The following is a 13,634-nucleotide window of genomic DNA, read 5'->3' on the forward strand; positions in this document are numbered from 1 at the left end:
AACATCAGAGTGGCCAGATTTCAGGGAATGCTTTAGGCTGCCCTACATGCTGGGATGATGCAAGCAGGACTCCTTTGCCAGTTGCCTATTTCTGGTAGAGGTTGTTGCTGTCCTTTGACCTTCTCCTTAGCTCGCTTGCTAGTGAGGATGGGACTTGAGAACCAAATAAGCATTTATTTTGTTGCAAGTGTGAGAATGGAGCATAAATAGGACTGAAGCTTGAGTGTCAGCTCCCTGCCTCCTGCCCACCCCTGGGATGACTCCAGACTCGTGTAGGTTTGCAGTGTGTCCCCCCCCCCACCCTCCAAAGCTTGTTGTAAACTAATGCTTGAAAGTTGAGCAGGGCTATCTCTTCACTGGGAAGCTGCCAGCATGCAATTTGTGGCTCACCCCAGTCTGCCTTTGTAAGTGAAGAAATGGAAAAGGGCTTTTTTCTCTCAGCATTACTGTAGAGGAGCATTCTCATCTTCCCTGTGTTTCCTTGTCTTAGTGCCCAGCCACTAAAGTGAGTGCTGGGTGTCTCTGTAGCTTCTCACTGTTAAATTCGGGGTTGCAAAAAAGGGAAATCTCGTGGCCAGATGATCTTTGTGAGCTGGGATTTTTCTGCAGCAGGACAATATGAGGGTGATGAGTAGCATCTCGTGCCCCTGGGAAGTGTTGATTCAGTTGTGGGCTGTGTGCTGACTTATTCTGATTTATGCAAATACGTACAACAAGAGGTGCTGATGGTCACTGTGTGTCTCCCAGCCCTTTTGGTTGGAGCTCCCCCAGGAGCTGTGTTCTTCCTGCTGTGGTGAATGTTTCCTTTGCACTCAGGCTTCATTTCATTTCCAGTCCCCAAATAAACCCTTTTTCAATGTAGAAGTAGTAACCTGTGGATTTTGTCCTAAACTGGACTGTGCCTTTGGAATATAAAGCATTGCTGCTTTTTACAGGGTGATGAGATACTTAGTAATTACTTGTTTAAGAGAGGCAACAGGGTAAGTTTTGCTAATGAAGGAAGTTATATTTCCCAGCTTTTGTGCAGTGTCCTTCCTCAGTCACTTGAGCAAAATACATTTCAGCAAAATACCCTCATTATTCTGTTACAGAGAAGCCACGTCCTGGAAGGACCTGAATGCTGCTAACAGCCTGCGTCTGGTGCAGCCCAAGGAAAGCAATGCTTTCACGGGATGTCCCATATTTTACAACAGCTGGAACTGCAGGCTTGGAACTGCAGCTTGGCAGCGTCTGGGAAGCTGTGCCTGTGTTTTCTTTCCCTTCATTTTCTGGATGTTGATATAATAGTTATTAACAAACCAAGGACTCCGGCTTTGTTTTCCCCTGCTGGAGAAGAAAGTGTAGACTTTCTGAAGCAGAAAATAGCCTGGTGGACCCATTTCTACTCATATCTGCAAAACTGACATTTTGCACCAGAAACAGGTGACTTTCTTCTCCCTCTGTGGCTAAATGTGAATGCTTGGAAGGCTGTGCATACCCCTCAAGGGCAGCTGAATGTCATTTGGAGGCTGGCAGAATAGTTGAAGTTTGACGCTTTTACACCTACAACTACAGGTTTATGACTAAACTCTTTAATACTGTCCTGTGACTAATCTCATAGTTTTGCAATTTTTTAGCAGAACTGTAATAAGAAAAAAAAAAAAAAAGGAAAATGAGTAAGGTATTTCCTTCATCATTCTGCTGCAGTTATTGCATACTTTTCAGAGCTAAGAAGTGTATTAATCAAAGTTTCTACGTTTATAGCCATTTTTGCCAAGTGAACTGGCACATAAATGAACAGGGCAGAGAAATGGAAGCTGCAGTGCTTTGGGGAAGAACCTGTTCATTCCTGTTGTCAAAAGGGAATGTGGCTGCTTTAATCAAATTGAAGGGCTTTGAAGATAGAAAGAACTATCAAAAGATGAAGTGATATTAATGTGCGCATTTAATGAGTTACAGATAAGATTGCTGTCTGGGGAGAGAAGAGGGATTTCATGTTCATAGATTACAGGAATGCCATGTAGTACTTCATCTAACAAATGTGTAAACACCCTATGCTTATATTGGTTCATCATTTTTGAACCCTTGGCACTGATTATTTTTACAGCACGTTATGGATCATGAGGCTGAGAATGACCAGAAAAAGGTGTTTGTATTTCTTCTCACCTATTTTCTTTAGACAGAGAAGCACAGTACTTATACATGGGTCACCTTGAAATTTTGAGACTTGAGAAGTTTCATTACGTTTTGGCTGAAGCCTGCTGGTCTTTAGCACATTTTGGAAACAGACCAATGTGTTGATTTGCTCCGAGGGTCCACCTGGCTGTGGTAGCTCAGAGGGAGAGATTTGGACACCCTGTGTTTGGGGTTAGCTCTGTCCTCAGCCAGGTCAGCAGTGGCCATGTGATGGAGTGCAGCAGGCAGGCCACCTGCCTGGTGACTTCACCCAGAAGTTATGCGCTGTACTAAAGTCACTTTCTCCTTTGGTTGAATCATAGGACAGCTTTACTTTCACTAACATTAATAGATGATGAATTTTAATGACCTAAGCCTGTCTACTTGTGAAATATTTATTAGTAAATGCTGCTTTTTAGAAGTGTTTTAGATTCCTTCTGGCTTTCAAGGGAAGCAATTATTTTTTTTCCAACTCCTGTTAGATGAGAATAATATTTATGAACTTATCTGTACGTTTAAAAATGGTGACTATTCAAGTTTAGGATAACAGTATATGTAGTCACAGGCCTCATCTCTGATTATCTTGGTGCACCTTTGGCGTGTGATGGAAACTGAGCGAGGCTCTGTTATTGTCCACTGGAACAGCCAAAGCCCCAGGGGATTTGTTAACATCTTGGCAAAGCAAGGAATAAACCAGACTCTCTGGATTTTTGTGTGGTTCCGTGTGGAGCCAGGAGCCAGACTTGATCCTTATGGGTTCTTTTCAACTCAGGATGTTCTATGATTCTAAGATCTTACGTAACTTTACACAGGTTTTGAGAGAGCTTGAGACTTCTATATGGATGCAGGAAATCTTCAGGTGATATTTGTGCTTTGCTGAATGCTCTTGACATCAGAATAGTGCTGAGCAATTTGTGTTAGAAGGGGTGTCCTTGTTTGCTACCTTCTTTGTCAAAAATTGGGATTCTAAAGGTGTGATCCATGCACTGTAGCCATCATTGCATACCTCTGGGGAAAAAGCAGCAAAGCGGTGCAGCTCATGAAGATATCAGGAGGGAAATCTGGCCTCCTTCAAGTCAGTCTGTGGGAGGAAGGATGAGGAGGCATCCACAGCCCTGCTTCTTGGCAGGGGGCATCTGGTGTTTGAGCAGAATGTGAGCAGCACTTTGACAAATGGTATCTTGGAGAAAAAAAAAATCCTAACACCACAATTTTTGAACTTGGGAAGTATCCCATACATGCTTGTTTGTGTGATTAACTATTGTGGTTATCTGCCTCTTTGGTTCTGCCCTGAAAAGTGCGGTATTTCTTAAACAGCCAAGACATGTCTGTGCCCTGGAAAGGAAGGAAATTGAAATGGCAAATCCTTTAAAGTAGATTGTCTCAGGAACAGACCTTACTGACACTGACTTGTGTGGGGAGTGGTTCTCTTCCACATGGCACATACAGTCAGAGTGGTCCTAGATTTTCAAAGACATGCCTTTGTATTTAGCTATAGGCACCCCAAAATTTGTCAGCTTTCTATATACACTTCCCAAGCAGTTCACTTGCAGTCGATTTTCATGCTGCTTCAGTGATTGTGTGTGTTTTTTGAGTAATCCTGGTCCTGGTTTCTGATGTTAGGTAGCCATTTGCAGAGTGCAGTTCTGGGCTTTATTTTTTTCTCCCTTCCTCTTCAATTTTTTTTTCCTCTGTTGTTGTTGTGGCTTTTTTGTTGTTGTTGTTCATTTTGTAAGGAACTTGGAGTTGGTGTTAGGTGTGTTGCATTCACAGCCTCATTCTTAAGCTTGCTGGGCTGAACTTGGAGAATGCCAGGGCTCCTTGGGGTCTCCCCAGGGACCTAGGGCCAGTGCTGATGTGGCAGGCCGGAGGCTCCCTTGTGCATCTAGATAGTAATTCCAACACATGGAGAGCTTGGTGGGGCTTGGACAAATCAAAATGCAATGGTGCCTCTCTCCATACCGACACTGGAAAGCACTCAAAGTCCTGAGAGTACTTGATGATGCTGAAGAGAATTTGCTTGTTCTAGAAAGTCCAAGACTTCTGAAACATAAAGTCAGTTTCTTAACTTGTCCAAACATCCTTTTCCAGTCGAATCCGGTGTGTCATTTCTTCAAATAATTTGGGGTTGGTGTCCTTCATTTAGGAAGAACAGACAGATTTTACATAGCAAGAGGGAGAGTAAATGTTTTGCAAGAAGTATTTTGCTTCCTACCCAGGTCATGTATTTTCAGTTATGCAAAGCATGTGCTTTGAATGGGAATCTCCAGTCAAGGGACAGCTTTTGAATGCAGTAATCTTAGACCAGAAATCCTTGAAGTTTATTGCTTACAATTCCCTGTCTCTTTAGGGGATTGGGTGAGAATGAAAGTATTAAAAAAAAAGAAAAAGAAATATATATATGCATACTTTTTTTCCCTTTTTTTTAAATCTAGAGCAGATAATCTTTTGTCTGTGTACTATACTTTGATGTAATGTTACTTGCAAATGTTTGACTTCACCTCAAAATCAAGCAGAAGAGGGCTGTGTTTGAGGGAGCGGGTATCAGAGTTGCCCTCTTCGTGCCTTATTGTCTGCCACAAGGTTGGGAAACACCTGGAAAATAACCTCTGACTTACTTTCTACCTCTTCCTTTCCTTAAAGCATTTGCAAGACACATGTAGTAAAAGTCCTGTTTCTTCCGAAGGTACTTTTCTGTGTGGTAGAGTTGCCTTAGGGAGTTCAGCACCGTTAGGATACTGAAGTGGCAGCATGGGGATGGAAGAGGTGTTGGTGTAGTCTAAGTACAGCAGTTAATGCACAGCAAATTGCTGGCAGATTTGTTTAATCTTTTTTTCTTCCAAATTTGCTGCTGCATGAATATCCATTTACTAAAACCATGGAGGAAGAAAGCAGATTGATGTTGATAAATGAGCACGTGTGCTGTCCTCAGTTGGACTTCACATACGCTATTGCAGCAGTCGAGGTTTTAAAACTGTTGAACTCTGTTTAAAAACACGTTGTAAAAGACAACTGAGGACTTTCTGTAGCATTTCCTCCGTCCAGATCCTTCACAGGGGACTACTTTCAAGTTGACAGGCTATGTTTCCTCATCAGCAGCTGTTGTAGCAGAGATCTGTCAGTTTGTTTGTGACACCAAACAGCTCTTCTGCCTTGAATGTCCTGTACTCACTCAAATGAATGAAGTCCCCAAGTAAGTTCATGTTCCTTCTTCCAAACACCTTCAGTGTAAGTGACGTAGCAAGATATGATGACAGTGACCCCTGAAAAGGTGATTCAAATGGCAAATATTCATGTTGTTTGCAGTTCCATCTCTGCTGAAGTTTGCATAGCACTTTGGTTTAGGGGACTGGCGAAATGAGGAGATTGTTCTGTATTTGCAGGGGCTTGTATTTACACAGAGCTTTTCAGCAAATGCTTTGAACTGAGGGGCAGGAAAAGGAAAGGAATTGTAATTCATGGCTTCTGAAGAACAGGTGTGTATTCCTTCACATAATTTCCGTGTGTCTTACTGAAAGTTCAGTAGGTTCTAAGCCAAGCTTTTATTTAAAATAAAAGAAAAAGTCCCTTCTCAGTTTGTGTATTTGCATATGCAAATAAAACTTAGAATTCTACAATCTGAAATGCATGAGATGAATCCATGTGCATCTTGGCATGCTCATTGTGCATTCTCAGTGAATTCCTTTCAACTCTGGAGCTTCACCACTGCATCTTGCTTTTGAGTTGCTCCTTACCTCTTTGATAGGAATAAGGTCTCATTCATCCTGGAGCCATGAAAAACAAGTGCTTCTCACTGCCTTTTCTAGTCAGGGATTCAAATCAGCAAGTAATAATGGAATTTAATCTGTCTACTTTTCATGATTTCTCAAAGTTGATTCTCAACAGCTGATACGCTGTTAATAATTCTTTTGCATTGAATTTCTCATTCCATTCTGGCAGCCAGGTCACTCTTGTAAATATATTTACACCCATATAATTTCTTTAATGAGTTAGGTAATTCAGAAAATTCAACTGCCAGTAATATTATTTCTTTACTATAGACAAAGTACCCCTGTCAAGCAGGTAGTTGAGCACATGTGCATAGTCTTGGCTGAGATGCTTAGCTCATGATTCTCATGTGGATTCAGCAAGTCTACCTGCACTGGATTTTGGAATCAGTCATACTTGCTGTTCTTGATTCAGTGCTGTCTTACTGTTCTTTGTATTCTTGGTAGTTTGCAGGAAAGTGTGTGTCTTAGTATCAGTTCATTTGTAAATCAGTTTATCAGTAAAACATTTAAAGGCAAATGTTTTGACCAAAGTCTGAACAAATTTTCTATCATTCTGTCTTGAAGAAGTAATTGTATGCTGCTCTACTTGTGCGTCTTCTCTTATGAGTTTCCAAGTTAGCTGAGGAGCAGCTGGTGGTTGGGATGTCAGTGGAGAAACGTGTGGTTTCTGTTGCTCAGTCACTTATGCTTTGTGGCTGAAGAGATGTGCCCCTCGCTTTGGCTTGAGGAAGAGTTCGGTGTAAAGACAAAGTACCAATGCCATGAGCACTTTGTAACTTTCCACGTGCGAGAAGAGGTGATGGCTGGTAGCTTACAGACTGACACCTCTGATGTTGCTCCTGGCCCTCTGGTACCAGGGTATGTATAGCAAGAGACAGCCTTTGTGGTCATCCATCGGAAAGGGAAGAGGAACCATGGTCCTGTATGATAAGGATTGCATGGTCCCACCATACAGCCCTTGTGCTTGTGCTGAAATGGATCATCCCATGTAGGAATGGGATAACCTACCCAAGTTACTTGTATGTATTGTTTTTTTTTCTCCTTTCCTTTCCTTTTTCCTTTCCTTTTTCCTTTCCTTTTTCCTTTCCTTTTTCCTTTCCTTTTTCCTTTCCTTTTTCCTTTCCTTTTTCCTTTCCTTTTTCCTTTCCTTTTTCCTTTCCTTTTTCCTTTCCTTTTTCCTTTCCTTTTTCCTTTCCTTTTTCCTTTCCTTTTTCCTTTCCTTTTTCCTTTCCTTTTTCCTTTCCTTTTTCCTTTCCTTTTTCCTTTCCTTTTTCCTTTCCTTTTTCCTTTCCTTTTTCCTTTCCTTTTTCCTTTCCTTTTTCCTTTCCTTTTTCCTTTCCTTTTTCCTTTCCTTTTTCCTTTCCTTTTTCCTTTCCTTTTTCCTTTCCTGCAGGTCCTGTATGTGTATTGCAGAGCCTTGAGCAGTAAAATTTGCACTGCTGGAGCTGGCAGATTCTTTGTCAGTGCTGTGCGAAGGAGAAAGTCAGCTACTGTCAGGAGTAGGGGTCTGGGGAAAAGATGAGCTGTGTGCTCATCATGCAGGTAGCTGATTGCTAACAGCTGCTAGCGAGAGCAGCTCTAAGGTAACTATTGAAATGTGTAAGATCGAGACCATTTGAAGCTAAAAATGAGGCCGTATGCAAATTAGATAGGTTTTTAAAGCATATTCAGTTTAGGCAAGTTCAGATTAATGTGTGGAGTTGTCACCTGTGCAAAACCAGAACTGTTATGAATGCTGTGCCTGGGATCTGCATGGGCTGACACCTTAATTGCATTTTGTGTGAGGGTCGGTCACCTGCATTTGCAAACAGGAGCTGGTTTTGCTTCCTTTAATCTCGGTGTATAGATCAACAGTGTAATTACTGCAGAAAAGGACCAAATTTTACTTTTCCTATGAGAGACTGTCAGTGAATTAGTTACTCTCACCCTAGAGCAGCAGCTGCTGGCATCTTGTGCAGGTTCCACAGATAGCCTGGGTTTTGGCTCATCCTGACCTGAGCAGAAGCAGGGGCCCATGGCACCCCAGGTGCCTGCCCAGCACGCTGCAGGCGGGGGCAGCCCGCGTGGTGTTACGTGATCAGGGTGCTGCCCTGCCACTAGCACCGGGACGCCAGGGGCTCTATTAATAGAGCTAAGAACCAGATGATTCCTGGGGTTACGTGAGTGCTGCTAGCACTGGAGATTATAGGTAGGTGCTCTGGTACCAGGAAATCAATCCTGGGTCATGCGTGTGCCGGCAAGTGAGTTGGAAGCTCAAATACTGCAATCTTGAAATTGTCTTTAAGCTGAAAAGAAGTGTTAATGTGTAAACATCCACAGCTGTGTTGGAGAGAGGTTGGTTTTCTGTGCAAGCTGATAAAACTCATTTCTGAGTAGCACAGAGCATGTGAGCATTTGTGGGCACTTAGAGTGTAGTTGCCACTTCTCAGTATTTTGTTAAACTCCTGGTATGGGGGCCTGGGGGATTAGCTGCTATTAATCAGGCACATGAGAGATAAAGCCAGCACATCAGAACTTGGTTCCCATGGAGGTTGGTAGCCATGCTGTCAGTGCTGATAGTTTTAGGCTATGGTAACTGTGGTGCAAATCTTTTTTATTTTTTGCCACTTATAGAGATGCTGTAATGGCTAGAAAAAAAAGAAGCCTGATGGAGAGGTTTTGAGAGGGCTGTGTTTAAGCATTTCTTTCTGATAAGGTTTTATCGCAGCTGTAGGGCAGAAAAAGTGGATGCTGTCAGTTATGTTGACTTTTAAAGCCATTAACATTGACTTCTCAGAAAATTCTGTTATAAATTCACTGAGTGCTTCAGTTTGCATAGTATAAATTTCAAGGTAATATTAAAAAAATAGGCTCACATTGCTTCTGGGGAGAAGGGGGAGAAAGGGCAGTGGGGACAAATGTCTGTTCAAAATTCAATGAAAGGTTTCAGAGAATCTAACACAAACTGTTCTAGCCATGTCTCTGGAAGCTAGATACCACCTGTTCTACATCATGTTTGAAATTACTACCAGGTGTTTGTGTCTGCCAGGCAACATCACAGGTGAAAATTAGTCCAAATTACCCACAAGCACAAGGTTTTTGAAAGCCTGTTTGCACATGTGCAGTAAAAGGCTTTTAAATTCAGTAGCTGTGGCTTCTGAGGTATTTGTCGTAAGTTCTGACCCACGTTATGGACTCATCTTTGTGTTTCCTAACCTCAGCCTGAATACAAAGAGCAGGGATTCAACAGAAGTCATGCTGGGTGTCAAGGTAACTCTGTCGTTATGGTCTTTGTCCACATTGCTGGGATATGAAGAGAGCACGGACCACAGCAGTGAAGTGGAAGTAGGTTTTGGCTGAGCAGGAAAGGGCAGTCTGAGACTTTGCAGGGGAAAATCTGGGAGCAAAGGGGATTGTATTCTACGTATTCATGACTGAAGTGCAGTTGTTCTGAGTTATGAAAGGTGTTTCCTTGGTATGTAATATCTGTGCTATGTGATTTTTTTTTTCTTCCTAAAGTTGTAGCCTCTGAATTTTGTGCTACAAGAGGTTTCCATGAAATGTGTATTTTTCCCTATAGTCTTGCTTTGCATTCCCATAGTTGGGCTCAGAAGTGTGAATTTCTTGGTTTTGGATGTCTGCTTTGCCAAAAAGCGTACATATTTATTGTTTAGAAACTTCTTTTTCTTTGTACAAAGAAAGGTGTGGGTATATAAGTTAGGTGTCCTATTCCTTGGTTTAAAAGGGTGGACGTTAGTGTCTCTGACAGCATTTTTTCAAGGTGAATATTATCATTTCTAGCAAAAGGGAGGGTTTTCAAACACCTGGGATTGGCTCCTTGAAATAGGCAGAAATTGACTAAACCTGACTGCTCCTCAAAAATCTTATGAATGTGCCTGTGGGCTGTGTTTGATGCACGGACTCTGTACACAAAAGATTTTGGCCAGAGTGGCCAAGTAGGGGACGAGAAATTTGTTACTGGAAGAAAATGGCAAAGCTTTGGGGCTTTCAAGTAGTCCTGCAGGTCTCTTAGCTCATCATGCAGCATAAATTCATTAACTGAGCAGCTGTTGTCCTGAACAAGGGCAGTGTGTGGTCTGATCCACTACCCTTCCCCTCACACTGCCAGCTGCCAAGTAGCTCGGCTTTGCCCAGCCTGGATAGTAGTGTTGTTGCTTCAGAACCAGTGTGCCTACTGCCGAAGTGTTTCCCTTGTTGTGGGAGCTAACTGGTTGGGCAAACTGTGTGTATACATTCGTGCACCTACTGAAACCTGTATAATGCGTTTTGGAGAATGTTTTGCTTATGAGCGGCACTGTTTTGATAAAAATAAATAATATATATAGATCACATCTATAGCTTAAATAGCTCATCTGTGGTATTCCACTTGAGCAAAAGGCTTTGGGAAGCCTTCAGAAGTCCTTATCTTTGAAGCTCAACTGTACGGTATTTTGCTGTTGATGGGGAGAATTTCTTCCTGACCAGGCTGTGACCTGAGGGTTTTATCTGGGAACCAGCCTTCTGTAGGACATTATCCCTGCTTTTGCAGAAGTGTCTCATTCGCTTAGTGCTTGCTGGCTGTACTTGTCTGACAGACTTGCCCAAACTGAAGCTGTGTGACAGCAGTCTCAGAAGAGGCAGCTGCAGGATTTGGTACAGCACTTTCATAAACCGGAGTTGAAGAAGGTTACCCGTGCTTCATGTGCTCGAGGGGTTATAGGTAACTAGATATTTTCCTTTAATAACGCTCCGCTCATTCAAATTTCTTGCAGCCCTAAGTATCACCAGTCTGAGCAATGTGCTGTTAATCACTGTTATTCTTCAACTTTGCATTCTGCCATCAGTGGTGTCAAGTATAAAGCTGCTCAACCTGTTGTATTCCTCCAGAGTCCCTTTGGAAAGGCCAGTGTAGCATGTAATAGAAAACTATTTTAGGGTCATATTTCACTGGGAATAACTTTGCAAGCGTGGCTTTGACTACCCCTCTTGCCATTCAGCTGAAAGGTTTGCCAGGAGTCTCTTTAGTTAGCTTACCTTACAGTGGTGTTGGACTTTGCTGGCTTCTGTGGGAAGTTAACGTTGAGTCGTAGATTCAGGCACAGGCAAATGGATAGTTGGATAGTTTGGCATTTCTAAGGCCATAATGTTGTTTTCTTCACCATCATCACAGTTATAATCTGTTGTTAATCCCTCAAGTCTGAACCTGTGACTTCCCAGAGGGCCCAAAGCCTTTTGTTGATTTTGATTTGCAGCCCTATTATAGACAAATTAATGTACATGAGTGACAGCATGCCAGAGGGACACAAGAAGAAAATGAGTAATTAACATATATTGGGTATTACTGATTGCTTTTATGATTATCTGGATTTTAAGGTATTAGCTGGAAAAATAACTCCTAATCCCTTATTAAAGATAAAAGGCAAGTCATTAAAAGTAGAAGGTTGTTTTCAGTCCTGAGAAGCCATGGAAATATGTCTTGGCTCCAGCAGCAAACTAACTTTAAGAGCCTGTAATTCCAATGTTACTCAGCTTAGTTGTTCTCCTTGGTAAGGGAATTTCTGAAGTTTCCCATGTGCTGGGAGGTAGAGGGGCTGCGAGACAAAGCGACCCTTGTCACACGAGCTGAGCACTTGGCAGTGGGTCAGGAGCCTTGGAATATCTGTGTGGAGCGAGCCCTGCCCAGCTGCTGGGCTGTGAACTTTCAGCAGTGTGGTCTGAGGTCGCTTAGCACGCAGTGGGAGCTTCTAGGGGGATGTTAACTCAGTTCCCACTGCGCATTTCCATCTCTTGTAAGAAGCTCCCATCGCACTTCAGCTCCTTCCTGTTCCCCCTTCCTGACAGCAGAGCCCACCCTTTCCATCATAACCGTGTCAGTGGTTTTTACATCTGGGTGCTAAAATTTGCAGACCACAAAGCCCAGCAGAGAGGAGGCACTGAATGGCTGCAGCGCTGGGAGCAAGGAAGTGTTAAATCTCACAGAAGGGTAACGTTTCTGTGCTATTATTCTTAAACCATCCAGTGTGTGTGTGCCTGTTCCTGGGGTTAGAAGGGAAGCAGCAGCACCCCTTGCTGATTTGTTTTAATTAATGATTTGCAAAAAGTTGCCACACACAAAGTGTTGCTTGGTAATCCAGTCTTATAAAAAAACAAGGAACAAAATACATTTCTTATTTCTGGATAATGACGTTTGAGCAACAGGAAAACAAGACAGTTTTTACTTTAATTCCTCTATTTGGGTAGTCTGTGACAACACATTGTACTTACTTAAAATCTTACGTAGAATGTAGAGTAATTTCCATACATTGCTGAAATCAGTGCTTATGCCTGATTTGCCCTGTTACTAGCACCTGGCTTTGGTCTTTTTTTTTTGTCTGAACTCTCCTGAATTCCAGCTGTAGCTGTATTGCTGGGTGCAGAGGAGGCCACTTCTTTGTACTTGAAGAAGGATTTAGAAGGTTCAGGCAGAGTTTGACTCTGCGCTTAGTTGTCTGAGGTCTATTTCCTGAATGCAGAGACAGATGGTGAGTGTAGCTGTGACCAACTGGGGCTACATACTGCTAGTGTGTAAAGCAGCCTCTGCTATCTGTGTGTGCAGATAGAAAGATCAATTGGTGCAGATCATGTGAGAATTTTCCAAGACCCCTTCCTGCAAGCACTGTTCTATGCACCTCCTGATTAAGGGTGCCTTGTCTTCAAAAGGTGAGTATTTTTATGGAGTGCTTTGTCTTGAAGCGTTGAGTGTTCACCTTATGTAGCATATGTGCCAAACGCATTCAGTCTGTAATGTCTTCAGAGTTGTTAGTGCTGAAGACTCACATCATGCTGAGGAGAAATTTGTCTGAAAATGCATAAAGAGTCAATGATTTTGTGCCAAACTCTTATTTAGGTTCCCTAGACACAAAGTGTGTTTTTCTGCAGCTGTTTTGCTTTTTTTTTTTTAACCCCCTCCTGGCTAGTCTTGAGGGACAGCAGGTGGAGTCAGGTCAGTAGTACTGGAGCACCTCTTGGTGTTTCCTAAGAGCCTAAAGGGTCCTGAAAACCATCTTTCATTGAATGTAGTTCCTCCTGTGCGAATATATCTGTGAAAGTTCACTTCAATTTTTAATGGTAATGTCTATGCAAGAAATCTATGTGATTTCTCTAATCCATTTTAAACCCGAGCCTTCTATCAATTTGGTTTAATTGCTCCTGATGTCTCTGTTCTTCTCAGTGTCTGTGCAGTAACCAGAATAGTTTGGGTGTGTGCCTTGAATAATGAAACATTTTGGGGCTGCTGACACAGCCCTGTAATAATAGCTCCATTTTACTAGGAGCCAAGGAAGTTGGAGATAAGACACTGAATGAGAAGATGCTGTGGAAGCTCTTTCTATGGAAAAGTCAGCATGTAAATTTACCAAGTTGGATGCATTTTTGTGCAAATGCTTCTAATGTACAAAGTTGGCTTTTTCTGCTACAATTTCTGAGCTCAACTTCCAGACCGTGATGTCAGGTAGATCATTAAAAACAGCATGAGGTTTCCAGTCACTTTTCATTACTAAAAGATCTTCTGAAAGCCTGACAGACTGTTCCTGTTTGGGCAGCAGATGTGATAACTGGAGTGGAGATTAGCTATATGCAGTGTTCACTAATGGAATAGAATAAATGAGGTTGGAAGGCACCTATGGAGGTCATCTGGTCCAAATCCCAGGCCTCAAGCAGGGCCAGCTTGGTAATTACATTATTAATGTTGGT

General features: G+C 42.4%; 1 protein-coding gene and 1 long non-coding RNA gene across 9 annotated transcripts in view; one reads left to right on the forward strand and one right to left on the reverse strand.

Moving 5' to 3' along the window:
• Positions 1 to 13,634, forward strand: part of SLC4A4 (solute carrier family 4 member 4) — a 232,555-nt gene that overhangs the window by 106,783 nt on the left and 112,138 nt on the right. The window contains exon 1 of one of the 7 annotated variants that reach the window (XM_040699731.2): positions 11,635 to 12,602. The exons of the other annotated variants lie outside the window; for them this stretch is intronic. Coding sequence (XP_040555665.1) covers positions 12,566 to 12,602 — 37 coding nt within the window. The 5' untranslated portion in view covers positions 11,635 to 12,565. Of the gene's footprint in view, positions 1 to 11,634; positions 12,603 to 13,634 lie in introns of those variants that run through there. 7 annotated transcript variants of the gene reach the window in all.
• Positions 1 to 13,634, reverse strand: part of LOC107051724 — a 39,878-nt gene that overhangs the window by 24,937 nt on the left and 1,307 nt on the right. For both annotated transcript variants that reach the window (XR_005859573.2, XR_005859572.2), the window contains exon 2: positions 10,938 to 11,157. This is a non-coding gene — a long non-coding RNA (uncharacterized LOC107051724). The remainder of the gene's footprint in view (positions 1 to 10,937; positions 11,158 to 13,634) is intronic.

Source organism: Gallus gallus, chromosome 4 (assembly GCF_016699485.2).
Source record: "Gallus gallus isolate bGalGal1 chromosome 4, bGalGal1.mat.broiler.GRCg7b, whole genome shotgun sequence".
Taxonomy (NCBI): Eukaryota; Metazoa; Chordata; class Aves; order Galliformes; family Phasianidae; genus Gallus; species Gallus gallus.